This window comes from Brachionichthys hirsutus, chromosome 23 (genome assembly GCF_040956055.1).
Source record: "Brachionichthys hirsutus isolate HB-005 chromosome 23, CSIRO-AGI_Bhir_v1, whole genome shotgun sequence".
Classification (NCBI taxonomy): domain Eukaryota; kingdom Metazoa; phylum Chordata; class Actinopteri; order Lophiiformes; family Brachionichthyidae; genus Brachionichthys; species Brachionichthys hirsutus.
The window spans coordinates 2617250-2636944 of NC_090919.1; the positions used below are offsets into that span (position 1 = coordinate 2617250).

Sequence of the window (19695 nt, forward strand, 5' to 3'; positions counted from 1 at the left end):
GGACGCTGATCAAACACACACACACGCGCACGCCATTAATCAATGGGAATAGCTGTGAACCCTTCAAATACTGACTGTTCCTCTAAACCACTAAGTGCTCACACACCACATGATGAAAAAGCCACTGGAATATTGAACGCATCTGATGATCCTGTGACGGGACTGATCCTGGAGCTGAGGGATGATGATGATGATGATGATGATGATGATGAAGATGATGATGATGATGATGAATATATAGGGCAGTACTCAAACAACTTGTCTAAGAGGAGCATTTCCTTTGAAAGTCCTTAAAGGGAGATTTCCCGTTGAAAAAAAATGTGGGTTCATATAGATTCGATGTTGAAAGTTTGTCAAATGTAGTTTAATTAAAGACAAAAACGATAGAAGTGTCCAAAAAAAAAATGAACACAAGGTGAGTCAATAACGTGCACACCGGGATGACGTCACAGTTTAGAAATGTTTAGACCCGGAGAGTCAGTCTGAATGAGGGACAACAAGCTCAGCATCTTGGTATGGGTGGAAGGGGGGTGGAATAGGGGGTAGGAGGGGGGTGGAATGGGGGGGGGGGGGGCGGCGCTACTCATGTTTGAGACTCCCGAGTATATTTGTTACTCCCATACAACAATTCCAATCCAAGCCGAACTCAGTACGCGCGCACAAAGGATGATTTGTGTGTCCTCGGCTCACCTGGACGCCCCCCCAAAAAACTGTGAGCGCGTTTGTTGATTTTTGAAATTATTCGTGGAATATGCGCTTTTTTTCTTTCACAACCGGACTTGGGTTGCAAATTGCGTAAAGGTCTCTAAGAAGCAGTTTATTATTTCTTTTAACCATTATTTGAGCTCAAGTTTATTTTTTATTTTTATTTTTTACTGATAATTGATATCAGTCACAGGCTGCTGACGGCGCAACAATCAAATTTCCTCATCAGATAAGCGAAGCGCGTTCCGGTGAGCGTGGCTTTTACGCACAAGGTGAGACGAGACGCGACGAGACGAGAGCGGCCAGTATCAGCTGCTGTGACGTGGGAAAAGAAGACTGAAAGACGTTTCATCCGGAAGCCAAGAGTGTCACCAAAATGTCCAACGGTCCGAGACAACGGAGCAGCACGGCGGGTTCGAGCCAGGATGCTGCCCCAGAGAAGGATTCGGGAGGCGGCGTCGCCCTCAAGAAGGAGATCGGGCTCGTGAGTGCCTGCGGGATAATTGTCGGTAAGCGCTTCGACAAAATGTCAATTTAAACCTACATTAAGTCTCTACTCTGAGGATTTGTGAAGCGTGTTGAGCGCCAGGCTGCGTGGGGGGAAAGCGCGCGCGTGCTGCCACCTGCGTGCGTGCGTCCTCGTGTGTGCGTATACTGGGCGAATGCGCGTCAAAGCCTGGATATAAAAACATATACTCGGAGATCAGAGAGCGCAGTTCACCGCGGGACATAAAGGCGAACGAGTATACACGTGCACGCGCGTAAATCAAGATAAGGATGCTCTGTTTTAAAGTCTGCAGCTTTGCGCCGCGCAACGTTTAGACTGCGCCAAGAGAGTCAGTCATGGATCCGATTTAGATTACATTTAACATAGTCGCATTTACAAAGACACTAAATCTGTCTGATTAGTTTCAAAAATCCAGATGAGAAATTTTGACCAATATTTAAAAAAAAAAAACACTACTTAAAGAAAGTTACCAATGAAGGTGTTGTTTTACTTTAAACGCATCACATCAGCGTCTGGCTGCAGTCCCGTGCCTTTAACCCCCCCCCCTCTGCCCCCCGTCGCCCCCCGTCGCCATTAATCAGAAACCTTTTCATCATTTCTTTGTTGCCTGGCTCGTGATAACGTCTCTGACGCTGAGAGGATTAGCCCAATCAGAATCAAGAATGAAATTTAGGCTCTGATCATCGTCACAGTGGAGAGGCATCGTGACGGAACATGATGGAGAGATACGCGTTATTTGTATGTGATGACGTCACATACAAATAAAGAGATGTGTGTTTACATTGTGTAGTTTATCTAATAATTTCATTTATTTATTTTGCTACTATTTGTAGGCAAATGAAACATTTCCTTTCTGCAATTGTATTATTATTTTTGAAAAACTAATTTTTACGGGAAAAATCTCACATGAGGTTGAAATGTTTGTTATATAAAGATGATGCAACAGGTTTGGCGCACTTATCTGGCTCTGTTATAGTGTAAAGACGCTGCGATTGATCATGTGCACAAATATAGAATCAACACAATGAGATATTAGATGTATTTTATTCTCTAAATAGAAAATAAACATTTAAAAAAAAGTGAAACACTAAATGAAATGTAAGAGCAGGGGCCAGGAATCCACATGCAGGTTGAACAACGAGAGCGTGACTGTGAGGGTGTGCACGTGGGAACTCTCAAGAAGGAGAGGGTCAAACAGCTGGGGAAAGGAAAGGGAGTCCAACCTCGACATTACAGTGTTTTCAGAAGCGTTTGTCCTTTCTCACTTTGTTTACTTCTTAGGTCCTTTGGGTTTTTGGCCGCGTCAGCAGAAAGATTAGGCGAAGATTTATCGTGGAAAATACCGTTTGAAATTCTGAAACTGACAGATCAATGAACCGAACGATCCACCATCATAATTGGCAGCAGTCAGGACTTTTATGGCCGTCCAGAGTCCATACATCCCAGCACAGTCACTGTTTCTTTGAAATCCGGAATTAGGGCCTCGGCCTCGATTTAGCCACGCCACTCCTGCTCCTTCAGGGCTCAGGCTACACTCGGCTGATCCCTTTTCATTATTATGAATATGCCCCCATTGGGTTTGTATGAAAAAATGGGCCTGAAGGCATCAAACAGCTTCAAGGCTTATTGCTGACTCCTTCTCTCGGGTGGACTTTTGGTAATCCGCGAATCTGCAAACGAGAATTTGCAGACTGCATTGAGGATCGTTAAATATATTTTCAAAGTGCAGCTTCAGCTGATTTGTCAGGTGGCATCAAGCAAAGTCCAAGAGGAACAGAAAATTGCATCGCAGAGCATGTCTGAAAGGAATCCGGTTCCCCCTTGAAACAACGATCCAACAACAAAGCAGGACGTCAACAATATCCTGCCTGCAGAGATTTATTGCATTTCTCCTCTAGAGAAAAGAGAATTTAGACGTTTCATCTAAAATACAAGAGAGATGTTTTTCTTTTCATTATAATCCCCCCCCCCCTTGGCTTGGTTAGACAAAAGGGATGTAAAAAAAACGACCACACGAACAGGAAACTCGAAGCGATTCCACGCCCGTCAGCATGTCTCACGCTGCGACGATGCACGTGACACGAGCGCAGCAAACTGCAGCCGTGCACATTTGCTCGCCGCCATAGATCCATCGCGTGTCTCTGCATAGTTGTCCAAATGTTTTTTTTTACGCTGCAGAAAAACATATCAGGCAGGGTGACATGGAAGAAAGTGGTAAATCAATGCACGGCTGCAAGATGTCAAAGGTCAAGCAAAGAGGGCCTCTGCTGCGATAAAGGCGTCAGCGTAATCGGGGTATTTGCTACCTTTTACCTGCGACTGCGCTTACACGAGGGAGCGCCTGACCTCACCAGCTGATTCCTGTGATATCCTGGATCGTTCAGTGTCACTTCCTCACAAAAGGGCTTAAAAAAAGAGCAAAACCAGCAGCATGGGACTTGTTTCAGATAGAATCTGAGCCGGTGGATATTCGTGCATTAGAGGTTTCATTCATGAATGCTTTGGAGTCGTTTTACCGGTTTTATAAATCTCACCGCTCAAATCCGACAGAAACGAATGCAAAACCGAGAAATACAACAAGTCATCCATTTGGAGAGCAGATATTTGAAATAATACACAAATGACCATGACATTTTGTACATCAGGCACTGGCCGATGACAGACTGTAGCTCTGGTGCCATGTCTCTGACGTTTGTACTCTAACCCCCCCCCCCCCCTTCGGTTATGATTCAAATCCTTCCACCTTTGACCCAAGCCCCCCCCCATCTTCAGCTGCTGTGTAAACGGCCCGACGCTCTGATGTTCATTGAACGTGTCAGGGAATTATTCTTGGTCCTCTGAACTCACCTCTCCCCTCCTCGCTTTGTACTCGTTCACCTCGCGCCCCATCTCCTCGTAACTCCACGCCGAGTCAGCGGATTGCTCTTTCTTTTTATTCCTGCTTATCTGCCCACAATGTTCTCCAACAATCAAACTTTTTCTTCAATTAAAAAATGGCAATGTTTAAGCCCAAGGAATGAGGTTGTTAAGATATTGATCCATTAAAAAAAAGGTGACATTGCCCTTTAAATCCACTTTTAATAAACCCATTTTGCCATAACAGGAACTCTTCCTCTGTCCGCCAGGTAACATCATCGGCTCAGGTATCTTCGTCAGTCCGAAGGGCGTGATGGAGTACGCCAGCTCCGTGGGCGTGGCTTTGGTCGTCTGGATCATCACGGGCGTCATCACCGCCATCGGGGCGCTGTGCTACGCCGAACTGGGCGTCACCATCCCCAAGTCGGGGGGAGACTACTCCTATGTGAAGGACATCTTCGGGGGGCTGGCAGGGTGAGTGGTCGTTTTAAAGTCATGTGCTCGGTCGGAACCAATCAGAGGTGTTCAGAAGTCTGTACAGGAAGCCACTAAAGAAAAAACCAAAACCCTGACATTTAGAAAGGCTGATTTTTGTGGTTTGTTTCCTCTGCAGAAGTGTGTTTTACACCTATTCAATGATAAGCCGAGCTCAGGCAACGGCAAACTACGGCCCGCTGGCCATATACGGCCCTTTGGGCTTTTAAATCCGGCCCACCGAACTTGTCCAAATTATATAATTAAATAAAATTTTATTATAATTAAACCTCATTCATTTGACCTCTTCCCTGTAATGCTACCTGTAAAAGGCCAAATCCTTTCATGTAATGGCTTTTACATATTAGTTCACGCAAACACTCCATCCATCTGTTCCTGGCCCGGAACCCATTGTGGCCCGCGAGTCAAAAAGTTTGCCCACCGCTGGCCTCGCTCCTCCTTCCATCCATCCGCAAGCGGCTTTAAGGTGCCGGCGCTTACAGTAAAACGCTTAGGAACCGCGCTAGGTGAATTTCCTAGCGAAACAATATTGTTTGTTAGCGTAGCTTTTACACACGCAGACTGCAAAACACAGATTAGCCCCATTGTTTGGGTTTTTTTTCAACTAGACGAAAGAGCCAATGATTGTTTTCTCTCCCCCCCCCCCTTTTTTTATAAAAGGGAGCTATCAATACACATCAATGAGCTTCAGACGCCCCGCGGGGGGGGGGACACACACCGTGCCCTCTGTCAGGGACAAACAAACCATTTTTTTGTCGCTCCTTTTATCCCTGTGTGTGTGTCGTTGGCTGCGGATGTTCATGCAAGTCAAGAACTGCGGCGGCGGAAATGCTGAAGCTGCCGCGTTGCAGCCAAAGTGATTTGAACCGGTTAGAACCTGATTGTGAGATTCATTTAGAGGATAAGCTGACGTGATCGTCATCTTGCAGAAAGACTGAATAAAGTGTACCCACACAAACACACACACACACACACATTCCAGCGAGACACAATCCTTTAATTCAGATATGACGTGTCTCAACATGAAAACGTGGTATAAGAGTTTCAATAGTGCATGGAGTTCCCCCCCCCCCGCCCCCTTTGGTTTGCATCATAAATAACCTGCAGCATAATTTCCCCTTTCTCATTTCGAACGGCCGATAATAACAAAAGTGAAAAGGCGGCGAATGAAAATCTGAAATGAAGATTATTCTTCAGTGAAATGGCGTAATTGCTTGTCATTCCCCTGCCGCAGAACAAACGCCGATTCTATGAGAGGCTGAGCATTGTCAGAAAATTGTCCACCAAAAATAAATAACACGCCTTCAACAAAGGGGAACCTGTAAATGGAAGGATGCATGAATTACATACCTCGGTGGCGTGTTTCCACCTGTTTCATCCCATCTGCGGAGGCTCCTGATACCCCGCCGTTCCTTCCTTGATTTCCGTTTCACGCAGCCATGCCACCCTCTGTGCCTCAGGTTCCTGCGTCTGTGGATCGCCGTGTTGGTGATCTACCCGACCAACCAGGCCGTGATCGCGCTGACCTTCTCCAACTACGTCCTGCAGCCTCTCTTCCCCACCTGCTTCCCACCCGAGAGTGGCCTCCGCCTGCTGGCCGCGATCTGCCTCAGTGAGTAACGTTCTATAAGCGATGCGTGCGGCAGGCATACGTTCGAATTTGGATGGTTGCAGTGTTTTCAAAAAATAGGGTCAGGCAAATAAAACCTTGAAATCAACACCCGACCATCGGGGCAGGAATACCGGTTTTAGGGATTCAGGAGGAGGAGGAGGAGGCGCTCCGCAAAGAAAGGAGACGTGATGACATTTCAGCATCGGCGGCGAGTGCGATTTTTCCGATGTGCCTTCAGCAGTGATTGTGCAGGACAAAAGCATCAAATATTAGAACCGGATCGTTTCCCTCTGGTGGGGGTTCAGAGGTCATCTAAGGGGAGGAGCAAGGGCCCGAGGAGGAGGAGCATAGCGGCGGTTTGTGAAAGTGTGGCGATGAATGGAAAGACGCGCTAGCGGTTGATCTGTGCTCACACATGTATTCCAAATACTGCAGGCGGCCGTCAGACAGCTAAGTCCTGTTCAGTGGCTGGGGGGGGGGGGGCAACATGCTTAGCTCTGCTCTGCTCTGTCTCGAGGGTTCAAAGCATTCTTCTTTGGATCACATTGGCACTGACCCACATTTACATTACCTTTACTTCCCCACTTCCACGAACTCGCTAATGAAGAATGTGCTCTCTGGCAGCTTTCGCAAGCTAACCTGCCTGAGCTCGGCGTCATCGGCAGAATTAGTCAAGGCAGCCTCCAGTCAAATAACCTCTGGGAGAAAGTGGGTGAGAGGTTAGCTGCCCCCCACACCCCCGTAAACGTAGCGTGCGTGAGTTGATGAGCTTCTTAAGTTACATAATAATACCCTTTTAAATTTTAGTTGTAAAAACTTTTCTTATTTACTCGTGAATCTAGTCACAACGAGATTCCGTGACGGGAAAACTACGGCGCCGGTCAATTTGATCTGCAGATGTAGCGAATCAAAAACATGCACAGATGTCAGCAGGCTTGCAAGGCCATGGCTGCCATGTTTGCCAGCAGGATTCTAGTTTACTCAGCAGGTTTATATATATATATATATATATCTACATTTTACAACACCGCTCCTCCCTCTCTTGACGTTTAATGCTCTTCTTCTACGTCCTCTCCTCGGCTAAAGCCCCCCCCCCTCTCTCTGAGTATTTTCATGTGATGCATCTTAATCCCTGCAGAGTCCAGCAGCAGGCCCCATTATTTAATGGCACCCTGTCGGCCTGAACCCGCTGCACCCAGCAGTGCAGGAGAAATCCGGCAAAGCATAGAAACGAATGAGCTCGGTTCATGTTAGCTCAGTGTGACGTGATTCCTCACAACCTGGCATGTGCCTGATTCAAAAATAAAATAAAATAAAAAACATACATACAGTAAATTGTGCACATAACACATAACACGCATCTCCCGGTTATTCATCCAGACTTCTGCAAGTCCATTTTTCTTGTATTAGCTTGCAGCGTAGAAGAGATTATAACGCATTCATTTCGTAACAGGAAGGAACAAGGTGAATTAAGAACTATCCGTGTCTTTTTTTTTTTTTTTTTTACATCTAGTGCTGCTGACGTGGGTGAACTGCTCCAGTGTGAGGTGGGCGACCAGGGTGCAGGACATGTTCACCGCCGGCAAGCTGCTGGCCCTCGGCCTCATCATCGTCATGGGAATCGTGCAGATCTGCAAGGGTAAGCCCGAGCGGCAACCGCACATGCTGCGCACAACGCGTCAGACTCATTTGCATCGTCTTCCCCACCTGTAGGCGAGTACTACTGGTTGGAGCCAGCCAACGCCTTCGAACCCTTCCAGGAGTACGATGTCGGTTTGATAGCTTTAGCGTTCCTTCAGGGCTCCTTCGCCTACGGAGGATGGAACTTCCTGAACTATGTCACCGAGGAGCTGGTGGACCCCTACGTGTAAGACATGTACACGAACGCTTTTTTAGACATCGTTCCACAATCACGAGTGCTTTTATAGCCATAAAAAATGGAATCTTTGAAGCTGCTGTCGAAGCTGTTTCGGCGATTTCCATTCTGACTAAGCTCCCCCCTTTTAATCCCCAATTTGCTCTCTTAAAGCGCTCAGACATTCATTTCGTTTCACATGAGAGAATTTATCATGATCTTTCCAATTGTCTGGCCTCTGACCTACAAATATTTCTGGTAGAATGAAAGTGTATTTCTTCATTTCATGACATTTAAATAATGTTATTTAAAACCTGCCCAACATCCTACATTAAATCTCCCCAAGACCTCCTTTTATTCACACTTTCTCTCCTTTCTGTCTCTTAATCCTCACTGTTTTTTTTTTTAATCATTCCCAGGAACCTTCCTCGTGCCATTTTCATCTCCATTCCCCTCGTGACCTTTGTCTACGTCTTTGCCAACATTGCCTACGTCACGGCCATGAGTCCTCAGGAGCTGCTTGCATCCAAAGCTGTTGCCGTGGTGAGTATAGCTTGAATCCCTCCAGGTTGATCCTGTGACGTCATTCAAACGCACCTGGAAAGCAGAATTCCTCCCTCTAGTGGTGCAAGTCATTCGTTGCATTAGAGTCGTAGGTGACCTCGTGATGAAACAAGCGTCTAACCTCCGTCCTCCCACTCCTCCATCCCAGACATTTGGCAACAAGCTGCTGGGAGTCATGGCGTGGATCATGCCCATATCGGTGGCTCTCTCCACCTTCGGAGGAGTCAACGGTTCCCTCTTCACCTCCTCACGGTTAGTTGGATCGGGAGAGACTTCACCCAGTCCTCCAACAGGACAAGTCAAACTCATTGCAGCAGTTCTTCGTCCTCTTTTCCCCATTGTCATCCTCATCGTTGCCCCTTGATAAATCATCTTCTTCCCTATATGACTCATGGCTGTTCTGTGGAGCTAAATATTGCGCAGGTTTCGACTGTTGTTTCCTCCTCTTGCAGTTTGTTCTTCGCTGGAGCCAGAGAGGGCCACCTCCCGAGTCTGCTGGCCATGATTCACGTGAAACGCTGCACGCCCATCCCCGCTCTTCTCTTTACTGTGAGTACGCAGCTTCATTCGATAGGTTGACGTGAGGCGTCATGAAGAATCTAACCAAACAAGGCCGAGACTAGAGGCTGCAGACAAACCATAAACTATAGTCAAAGTCTTGTCTTTGAATGTCGTATCCTTCTGGGTCCTCAGTGCCTGTCCACCCTGCTCATGCTGTGCACCAGCGACATGTACACGCTCATCAACTACGTGGGCTTCATCAACTACCTCTTCTATGGAGTCACTGTTGCCGGGCAGATTGTCCTGCGCGTTAAACAACCCGACATGTACCGGCCAATCAAAGTGAGTTTATGTGGTGTTTGCAGGTTGTTGTTTTTGCCTCACTGTAGCTTTATCTTTTTTTTTTTTAAATCTTCTATTTTCACAGCATATTTTGCTAAAATATTTTTTCTTGCATCATCCCGGAAAGTCTGACATCTGAAGTTAAAGCAGTTTCTAAAGTGGAAATTTGACTATACATTTTGACATTTACATAATTTTTTTTTTTTAAGTGTAATTTTTTAAAATCCCAACAATGTGCAGGAATTCTGTTTCTCAGCAGCAACAATCTTGAAAACAAACTCACCCCCTCTAGTGGTGACAATGAGGTACTACTAGAAACTGATAATTTAGCTAATGAATTGCAGGCAACCACAATATTTCCTAATATTTGGCTATAAAATTATCTTTTGTACAGGGGTATAATAAAAAATTGCTTCTTGCTCTGTCTTCCAGATAAGTTTGATATGGCCGGTCATTTACCTCGCCTTCTGGGCCTTCTTGCTCATCTTCTCCCTTTACTCCGAGCCCGTGGTGTGTGGCATCGGCCTGGCCATCATGCTTACGGGCGTCCCTGTCTACTTCCTGGGAGTCTACTGGGACAATAAGCCACAGTGCTTCAACACTTTTATTAGTAAGTTAGCTAAGCTAAACCTATGCTGTGTCGTTCCGTTAACTTCTGCCATATTCTTATCGAGCTATTTTCCCTTTGCTTCCGCTCATGCTAAGATATGCCTAATCTTTTTGACACAGGAGTAAAAGCATTTTTATGCATTCATTACATGCATTTGTTTTATTTCTCTCCATTCACTGACACCTCTCTTAAAAACGCCTTCCTTTCCCCAGATAAGATGACATATTTGGGACAGAAGTTCTGTATGGTGGTTTATCCGGCGGGAAGCAGCAGTAGCGGGAACGAAGAGGAAGAGGAAGGAGAAGAAATGAAGGAGGCCAGGTCTCCCCTGTCCAACGAGGACAGCGGCATCCACAAGTCTGCGGACTGCTAAAGCGTCTTTATCTCCCAGCTTTCCCTCTAGACAGACGTACGCGGACGCTCAAACATACGACACACTTTGTAGTGATCAACACTCGTGTTCCCACATTTTTTTTAACATTGTTTAAATGGGTTCTTTTTTAATCATGTTTCAATCAATAACTTTTATATAATATGCTGTCTTTGGAGTAATATGACCTCAAACCCTTATATCTGGGTCCTTCAATAGGGCAATAAGAAATATTAACACCTCCCAGCTCCTCAATCAGTTCTTAGGCCGATGCAAACTCTTCTTCATTCTCTTCATCCGGGTTTTCCTCCCCAGAAAAGTCCGACTGTAAGAATATTTGTCCTAGTAAAAAAAAAAAAGTATTTTTTATTAAAAGACTCTGACTTTCTTTTATATGCAATTTGTTTTCCCCTTGTTGTTTCTTGCCACGTTGTGCATTTTTCTTTTTTTTATCCATTCAACACACCAAAGCTGTACTTTGATTGCCAAAGCAAAGAATAATTCAGGTTCAGATTCAGTCTTTTCATGTTGTGAAGTACACTAAAGTCGTGCGTTTGGTTTTGAACAGTGACTGTGATTCCAAAAATGTTTCCTTTTTTTGTAATTGTGATAATTTTCTTTAGTATTTTCTGTTGTTATTTTGGTTAGCAGTGTGATCATTTTAGTTTCCTCATTGTTCTATTTAGCCATCATAAACATCTGGTCCTTTTTTCTTTTCTAACTCTTGCAGCCCTGGAGGTGTACGCCTGAAGTTCCATGTATGGTCCCTCCCTGGTAAATGTGCTTGTAAATGCTGCACAGTTCTTTGTTAGATGCCTTAAATAGAATATACGCTGTGTTTTTGACTAATGTGGAGACGCGGTTAAAGCTCAACTTTTTACGATTTTAATGTTTAGTATTGGAGTTTTGACATTATTTTGGGTTATTGGATGGAACAGATCAGTGCAGCAAAGATGTAGATGAAACAATAAATTGATAAGACATGATATTTTTCACTGCTAATGTGCATATCCTTACATCGACACATGAATGCCATTTGTTTTGCTGCGTAGTTTACCCTTCTAATATTTTTTATCCTTTTTTTTCTTTAGGATGCAGAAAGTAGAGCTCTAAAAAAATATTTTTGACTCTTTCACTAGAACACATTTTAGTGCAGTATTAGTACAAGCACCAGCAAAACATGCACCTCTGAATTAACCCATTCTGTGCTGTCTTAAAAAGCCTCTATCTATTCTTGTACTGCGTATTATAGCAGCAACACTCCTGCACACCGTTTGCTTCTGTGTCTTCAGTCTTTCTGTAATCTCCCCCCCACTGCCTTCTCCTTACAGCCACTGCCTCAAACCCCCAGATAATTAAAACTTTACCGATCTGCCTGGTTGTCTGTTCGCTAAATGCCGATTTTAGTGCTTTTAAAAATGCATTTCCTCAGGAATCCAAGTCTTACAAATGATCCCAAACATCAGCATTGCTCCACAAGCCTGTATAGATTTCTCTTGTTGAACTGTAAGGAGTATTGCGTGTTTTGTGCCTGTACGGTGATCGTGTGTATACGCAGGTGTCACGGCAGTCTGTATTATTTCCGTTAGTGAATAAAAACCACTGACTACTGCTTGTATTTGGGGCCTCATTTACTCACATAAATGCCTTTTCTTAATCTCCAGGAATGCCATAAAATCAATAAGCTGCAAAAATCACAACACGTTTCAAAGATGTTTATTGGGCAGTGGACTATTTCACAACCAAGATCAGTCCTGTACAAACGAAGGCTACAAAAAAAAAAAAATCCAGCAACTGTAGTCAGACGACACCAAAGCTGCATTGATCCTAATCTCATTAACGATAAGCAAGCACAAACGCTAATTCTTCTTCAACTAAATTCATCTGAAAAATAAAATACTATCCTCTTTAAAAGGACATACTCAGTCTTCTCAAACACAGATAAACCAAACGGTTGTACATGATTTTTCCGATTAGTGGCGGGAGGCTTTTCTGACATATAATATAAATTTAAAGGAATAGTTCAACCCTTTCTTCTCCTTAAATCCACTTCTTTAATTTCTGGTAGAGAGTTGGGTGAGACATTTTATTACCGCAGATTCTGGCAGATGTCAATTTTTCACTGAATTACTTTGCCGCTGTGCAAGAAATCTATCTCAATTAAGGAGAAAATAAAAACATGGTTGGAGCAGAATTTTTTTTAAACCAATGATAACTTTCCCAAATGTATTCTAATGAATTCATACCTCCTGAACAAAGATAAAGCATGGCTTAAAAACTACACAGAGGTATTTTAAAACATACAATCTCTGCTAATTTTGTTCTGGGTTGTAAATCTTCAGCAAAAGCCGTTTTATTCTGAAAGTAACTTTATATTTTCTTCAAAGGCAGCTCTAACGTGTAGAGTGTCTCACCACGGCAACGTTACAAGGAGAAATATATTAGCAGCCGACATTTTTGGCCATAGGTAGAACCAGCAGAACATGATCCAACCATTTCTACCAATGGCTCCGTGCTGCCGACAACTCCACGACCAGTTTACTGCGTGTCCTCGGGGTATCCACGTAGAGCAGGCGTCCCAAAGCGTAAGCCCCGTTTCTGACGGCTACAATGCCGGCTGGAACGATGCGGCCCGTCCTCCTCGCAGAGCGAGCACTAGATGAAGAACAGAGCCTCCCTGGATTTTATAGTCTGCTGCTGTTTTCTCATCGTTCCTAAGAAGAAGAAAAAAAGACAACAGGGGGGTGCAGTGAGAAAACAGAAACTAATCTAAATGAGAAAACAGAAATTAACTCAATTCGTACCCCTTAAAGGCTGTGAATGTGTACTATTATTAGCCTTACATTTGTTTTCCACTATAGATCAGCCTCTGCTGCTGCGGTGGGATTCCCTCTTTCTCCTCCACTCTTTCCTTAATACGCTCCACCTGGAACGGAGTCAAGTAAAACCATTTTACTAAAAGCTTAAGCACAACAATGACCAGCGAACAGCAAGAGGAAGTTAAAGATAATCACATACCTTATCTGTGGGCTCGATGTCAATCTCTATCTCCTTGCCTGTGAGTGTCTGGGATAAAACGAAAAAAACAAAACAATTTCAGGTTATTGCTGAGAAAATCGTGCGACATAGTGATTCAGTCATCCTTCAAAAAAAGAGAAACAAAATACTGGATCCGACCCTTACCTTCACTTTAATCAACATCTTTATTGGTTTGTCTTTGTAAAATAAACTGCAGTGCTATAATATGCTAGCTATCTCTACGTTTGATGGATAATAAAGGTAATGGGTAGTTAGTTTGGTGGAGATAGTCGATATTTCTTCTCCTTCAAAATAAAAAAAATACCCCAACGAGCGTTTCCTGTGTTCCTACATGAGTCCCATTGGATCATTGTCTGTGCGCCAATGGTTCCGTTTCAATATAAGTGCACTGACATCAGTCCGTGTCAAAAAAAAACTATGAAACTTACTTTAAAAAAAAAAATCTTATAGTCGCAAGAATATCGCAACAGCAAAAGCGAGACAAATGTTTTTCATCAAAGCCTACGGGTACGCCTTACGACATCATTGCGACGCGTCGTAAAGTGTATCTCGCGTTTGTAGTCGATCGCTTGGGTCTCTCCTACCAAACTAAAGCACTAAAAACTACAAAGGGGCTGTCCCTCGTCGTCCACCCGGTATCTCTTCCCGCGCGCTCATTTGTCAAGGAAACTGCGAAGCGGACAGCATCAGTCGTACTTTCAGGTAAATGCGTTCCTTCGCTAAATATACGAGACAACTAATTATTGTGCTACCTATTAGCTTGTTTTTCGATAAAGTATTTGTGACGTTTACGAGTTTTTAATCAATTTTGACACTTTCATTCGACATAACCTTGAAATGTGACATATGGCTAACTCTTGAGTAAGCAGCGCTGGATCCTATGTTGATAAAATTAGCATTGGCTAGCAAAAGATAGGCTTTTTATATTTTCCAGACGTATTACGCATGTTAGTAATTACAATATGGCTTTGTTGGATTCTTTCCACTTCCAAAATCATGGATGTAGGTTTTCACTTATGTCTGTTTGATCATCCGATAGATTAGCTTTAATCTAACGTGGCTTTCAGAGAGATTACACAGATCTTTTGGGTTCTGGTGGAGAATCGTGTTGACTGTGCTTGTAATTAATATGTATTGTTCCTATTTGTTTTATGTTAATGTAAATAAAAACGATAACAATCAGAAACGCTCAAATATGCACGAGCAATCATGCTGAACTCTGACCTTTCTTTGACAGGTCTACATTCCTGACTTTATTTCTCATTATTTTTGCCTTTATCAGTACCTGCAGTGTATTAAAAAATGCCCCGCATCGAGAATGACATCAAGCTGGACTTTAAGGACGTGCTCCTACGCCCAAAGAGAAGCACGCTGAAGTCTCGGAGTGAAGTAGGTGAATTATCCCAGGAAAGACAATCTGAGTGCACAAACAAGCCTTATCTGCATCTGGTAGTTACTTGTAGAGAAATGTGTTATCCCGCAATAATATTTTAGAGAATTTTACACTCTTAATCACAAACTATAGCTCCCACGGCCTCGTGACGGCGGTGAACAACCCTTTGCCTCCCGACAGGTGGACCTCATGAGGAGCTTCATCTTCAGGAACTCTAAAGGCAGTTACAGAGGGATCCCCATCATCGCTGCAAACATGGACACAGTGGGGACCTTCGAGATGGCCCTGGCGTTGCACCAGGTCGGTCACGCGTTATAAATGTCATTTATAATTTTGGTGTCAGTCGTAGAAATGGAATCAAAGAATTTAATACATTTAATTAAGGATGAACACAGTAAGGCTTTATTATCCCCCCGTGTTACACGACAAGACTGATAAATGAGAGCAGGGATGACTTTCCTTGTTCCCTTCATCAAAGAAGTGATCAAACAACCATTCATTCATTCACTTCCTGCATCGCTCACAGCTAGACAAGCACCTGACGCTGTTAGCTGCCATTCAACTGTTCCCGGATGCCATTTTGAAGCAGGATTTTGTCGTCTCTTTCGCTAGTTCACTCTCTTCACCGCGATCCACAAACATTATTCCGTCGATGATTGGGCGGAGTTCGCCGAGAAGCATCCTGAATGCTTGCAGGTACTCAGAGAGCTCATTGTTACGTGATCCGGTGTTGTAAAGAGTTAATTATTGTGTAATAAAACTTGCATTTATCCTAATTCCCCCGCTTCTCCTTTCTGTTCGCTTCTCAAGAGCGTCGCCGTCAGCACAGGGACCGGCGACGGTGACTTTGAGAGGCTTTCAGCCATATTGGAAGCTGTGCCGCAGCTGCAGTACATCTGTGTGGACGTTGCCAACGGCTACTCGGAACATTTTGTTCACTTTGTCAAGGACGTCAGGGAGAGATTCCCCTCTCACACTATAATGGTCAGTCGGCCTTTAAATCCTCGCAGGTTTTGCAATGCTGTAGGAAAATGTCCTTTATTTATTTTTTATGCTCAGGCAGGGAATGTGGTGACGGGAGAGATGGTAGAAGAGCTGATCCTGGCTGGCGCTGACATCATCAAAGTTGGAATTGGACCAGGTGATCACAAACACGTCGCTGGCAGAGCAAAATGACATCATCGCCTCAGACGGGTGTTAGAATGCACCTGTTGTCGTAACTTACGCAGGTTTTTTTTTTGGTCCCGTGTAACAAGCTGGTCACAATAAATGACATTCAACTTTCCTTTAGTCTTGCCTCTACTTGAAATGTTGTTTCTTGTTTTCCAACTGCGGATTGCCGACGAGTAAAACGCATCTCCTGCTCCCGTCCCCCCCCCCCCCCTTGCAGGCTCTGTGTGCACCACCCGCAAGAAGACCGGCGTGGGGTACCCTCAGCTCAGTGCTGTGATTGAGTGTGCTGATGCAGCCCACGGATTGGGGGGGCACATCATTTCCGTGAGTGTCTCCCTCTCCTCCCATTTCCTAGATGTAATAAGATATTTAGAACTATTTTTATAGTCGCTTTCTTAACAACAAGGGTGCCTTTTTTTATCTTTTCCTTTCTCTCCTTTCACACAGGACGGGGGTTGCACTTGCCCCGGAGACGTCTCTAAGGCTTTTGGTAAACTTGCTTTCGATCGGAATTATAATAATTCTCTGTCCCAAAAAAACAAGACCTTGTGGCTGCTTTCTGATTGGCTCTTTTTCTGCGTGTGCTTCTCAGGCGCTGGAGCCGACTTCGTGATGCTGGGCGGCATGCTCGCCGGCCACTCGGAAAGCGGGGGCGACATTGTTGAGAAAAACGGCAAGAAATACAAGTTGTTCTACGGAATGAGTTCAGACATGGCAATGAAGAGACATGCGGGGGGTGTGGCCGAGTACAGGTCAGAGGCGGGTTTGGTTAACGGAACGAATGCTTAACCTGCAGCGGCGGCGTCTAGACGGTAGACTCTTGTTTGTTTGCCTCCAGAGCGTCAGAAGGGAAGACGGTTGAAGTTGTTTACAAAGGTCCGGTGGAGGCGACGGTACGAGACATCCTGGGCGGGGTCCGCTCCACTTGCACCTACGTCGGGGCGGCCAAACTCAAGGAGCTGAGCCGCAGGACCACCTTCATCAGAGTCACCCAACAGCTCAACACCGTCTTCGGCAACGACAGCTGATCCTCCTTCTCCAGTTTCTGCTGAGCGCGTGGAAACACAAATCTATGTGACGCCGCGATCCCTTTAACCGCTGTTGTTTAATTTAGTCGCAGTTCTTGTACTTCTTGAACGTTGCGGTATCTGCAAATGTGTCTTCTCTGCTTTCGTGCCGATGTTAATGCTTATGAGCCTTTCTCACACACTCCTAAAATTATATCTTAAATTATACAGAAAACCTAAAAAAAAAAAATGATATGCTGCTGCCAAATTAAGGATTTGAGCTGTTTTTAGATTTTCGATCATTCCATCACTCAGTAAACTTGCACTTTATTTGTAATTAGAGATTTTAAATCTGTTATTCCCTTATAGAAGTATTTTGTAAGTGTCATCTACTGTCTCCAGGACAACCCTAAACCTATGCATATTTCAGTTTATTAGATCAATTAGATTTGGCAGAATTCATTTGAGGACCAGTATATGCTGAATGTTATAGTATTACATTAATTGCTTGATGATTTGTAACAGAGCTGTTATACATTACAAACATATATGCAGCCTTTCTCTGCTCCTAATAAATACCAACGTATCTGGGTTTATTCTCCTGATGTGCACATTAAATAATGATTTATTATATCCTTTAAAATGAAAAGATCATTCCTCACCTCGGGCTTTCTGTGCCATTCGGTATGGAATCATTTCAAACACCGTCTGTTGCCAATCTGTCGTGTCGTTCCGACATTATCATTGATGTAAGTTTTTACATCAAATGGCTAAATGTGAAATTAAAATGCAGTTTTTAAACCCATAGATGCAGATTATTATTTTGTATTTCTTTTGTCCTTGTTAACTTCTCTGACTTGACCAGTCGCATAGCAACGAGAGGTGTGTTTGTCCCACCAGCAGATGTCGACAAACAAACAGGAAAAAAAAGAAACGTAAAGTCCTGTAATTTAAAAAATAATGCAAATAAAGGTTAATCTAGAGACGCCGCTTTGCCGTCTAAATAGCTCACAAATAGTCAATAGTACAAATAAAATACAATGGGGGAAGAATATTATTGCATCCAAATCTATTTCGATCAGTCTGAAGCTTTAAAAATAATTATTTTTCTTAAATAAAAATATCAGATTGTGAGGGCGGTGTCCGCTACAGTTGGGGTGGGGCAGGGATTTAGCAGCGTCAAAACCGGTCTGAACCAGTTTACTGTCATAAAAATAAACTCGTCCTTAAAGGTAGGCGCTTCAAACTAGTTATTATTAATAATAATGGCGTTATAAATCAATTCGCCCTCTGAGAAGTGACGCTGCTAGCTTAAACTCTTTCTGCGCAGCAACTTTTTTTTAGGCCTGCTAGCAGCTAATGCTAGCTATTAACTTCACAGACAGTACGCATTTATCATTCGCGACTTGTGTTGTGGTTTATAGATTACACGCATATATATATATTCAGTTTTGGTTTTTATAAAAACATTAAAATAATGTTGTTTTTTTGTATGTTCTCTGCCACACAGATGAGAACCATACGGCATAGAACTTCTACAGGACTCCCCAGGTCCAGAGAAAACGCTCCTGTCGCCCACAGAGAGAATGCAACATCAGAAATTCGACGTGCCCCGGTGGGGTTCCGTCTGAACCACATCGGCGTTCTTGTTCTTCCTGTGATCACTGACAGTAAGAAGCACGTGTGGGTCGATCCCGGCGAGGTGAACCTGCCGCAGGATGTGGTGGAACAGCTGGAGGAGGCGTTCCACAGGTCTCCGTACCTGACGCACGGTCAGACGGTCGCCCTGTCCAGGGGCTGGTCTCTGCACCCGGACCAGGTGAAGGTGTGGTTCATGTTGCAGAGGCTCCGCTACGGCGTCAGCTGGGACAGTGCAGACGTCCTCGGTTTGAGGAGGAAGACGCTGCTGGAGGAGAGGGGGGAGAGGAATCCAAAAAAGAGCGAGGGAAGAGGACCTGTCGGGAAGAAGGGAAGAGGCCCGGGACTCAAACAGAGCGCCGACGGGGGGAGAAAGGTGGAAGGAAAAATCAAACGGGTGCAGGAAAAAAGGAGCAGGAAAGTGAAACATCTGGAGGAAGACGAAGGGAACGCTTGGAAAAGACGGGAAATGGTGACCGGAGCAGAGGGAGAAGAAGAAGTAGAGATGGCGAGCGATAAAGTCTCCGCCGAATCCAGACTCATTCGGTCAGCAAGAAGAAGAAAACCAAACGTCCGTCTTGCCCCCCTGACTCACAGTCGAGCCGGACCCCCGGTAACCGACAGGCAGACACAGCGTAGTCACAGGATCCGCGAGAATGGTGACTTTCAGGGGGGGGGCCCGCGAGCCTCGTCAGTGAAACCTGAAGGTCTCGTCACCGATTTCGGCACACTGAAGCTCACCAGCGACGTCGCAAAGACATACATCAGCTTCCATTCGAAGGGGAACCGCAAGTCTCTCCTGATGAGGATGGCGTTCCTGCACTGCCAGTACCCGGACAGGGAAGGATACGAAGCTCTGGCGAGGCTGAGCGGCGTCCCCCGCCACTCGTTGGTCCAATGGTTCTGTGACACGCGCTACCTGGTCAAGAAACGAAAGCCGTACTGGATGAGCCTCAAGCAGCGCCGTCGGGTGCTGGACAAGATCCAGCACCGACAGTGTAGCAGGTCGAGCCGGACCGGGTCCGAT

At 44.7% G+C, this 19695-nt stretch overlaps 3 protein-coding genes across 4 annotated transcripts; 2 read left to right on the forward strand and 1 right to left on the reverse strand.

The window, feature by feature from the left end:
* The first annotated feature begins 609 nt into the window (after window positions 1–609).
* slc7a8a (solute carrier family 7 member 8a) lies at window positions 610–12030 on the forward strand. The gene is made up of 11 exons (XM_068755961.1): window positions 610–1214; window positions 4339–4543; window positions 6025–6176; window positions 7690–7815; window positions 7890–8043; window positions 8451–8574; window positions 8744–8847; window positions 9048–9144; window positions 9289–9438; window positions 9871–10048; window positions 10261–12030. Exons 1-11 carry the CDS (start codon window positions 1082–1084, stop codon window positions 10419–10421), a joined length of 1584 nt encoding a protein of 527 aa, XP_068612062.1. The 5' UTR covers window positions 610–1081; the 3' UTR covers window positions 10422–12030.
* Window positions 12031–12112: 82 nt separating this feature from the next.
* On the reverse strand, window positions 12113–13760 carry nedd8 (NEDD8 ubiquitin like modifier). The gene is made up of 4 exons (XM_068755962.1): window positions 13602–13760; window positions 13437–13484; window positions 13262–13344; window positions 12113–13132 (listed from the first exon to the last, which is right to left on the reverse strand). Exons 1-4 carry the CDS (start codon window positions 13617–13619, stop codon window positions 13024–13026), a joined length of 258 nt encoding a protein of 85 aa, XP_068612063.1. The 5' UTR covers window positions 13620–13760; the 3' UTR covers window positions 12113–13023.
* Window positions 13761–14735: 975 nt separating this feature from the next.
* Window positions 14736–17943, forward strand: gmpr2 (guanosine monophosphate reductase 2). 2 transcript variants are annotated; one of them, XM_068755753.1, is made up of 9 exons: window positions 14736–14846; window positions 15031–15150; window positions 15463–15546; window positions 15661–15834; window positions 15910–15991; window positions 16241–16347; window positions 16471–16513; window positions 16616–16775; window positions 16862–17943. In XM_068755753.1, the coding sequence occupies exons 1-9, from the start codon at window positions 14760–14762 to the stop codon at window positions 17049–17051; spliced, it is 1047 nt and encodes a 348-aa protein (XP_068611854.1). In that variant the 5' UTR covers window positions 14736–14759; the 3' UTR covers window positions 17052–17943. The 2 variants fall into 2 exon arrangements, with proteins under 2 accessions (XP_068611854.1, XP_068611853.1); XM_068755752.1 differs by having other exon boundaries at window positions 16471–16775.
* The last annotated feature ends 1752 nt before the right edge of the window (window positions 17944–19695 follow it).

Bases quoted from the DNA above. Each gene is read 5' to 3' on its own strand.
- slc7a8a (XM_068755961.1), top strand. From the start codon at position 1,082: ATGTCCAACGGTCCGAGACAACGGAGCAGCACGGCGGGTTCGAGCCAG. The intron at 1,215-4,338 runs GTAAGCGCTTCG...TCTGTCCGCCAG, and splicing joins TGCCTGCGGGATAATTGTCG to GTAACATCATCGGCTCAGGT. The intron at 8,044-8,450 runs GTAAGACATGTA...AATCATTCCCAG, and splicing joins GAGCTGGTGGACCCCTACGT to GAACCTTCCTCGTGCCATTT.
- nedd8 (XM_068755962.1), bottom strand. The intron at 13,345-13,436 runs GTATGTGATTAT...ACTCCGTTCCAG, and splicing joins ACATCGAGCCCACAGATAAG to GTGGAGCGTATTAAGGAAAG. The intron at 13,133-13,261 runs GTAAGGCTAATA...TCTTCTTCTTAG, and splicing joins ATCTATAGTGGAAAACAAAT to GAACGATGAGAAAACAGCAG.
- gmpr2 (XM_068755752.1), top strand. From the start codon at position 14,760: ATGCCCCGCATCGAGAATGACATCAAGCTGGACTTTAAGGACGTGCTC. The intron at 14,847-15,030 runs GTAGGTGAATTA...GCCTCCCGACAG, and splicing joins CGCTGAAGTCTCGGAGTGAA to GTGGACCTCATGAGGAGCTT. The intron at 16,348-16,470 runs GTGAGTGTCTCC...CCTTTCACACAG, and splicing joins TGGGGGGGCACATCATTTCC to GACGGGGGTTGCACTTGCCC.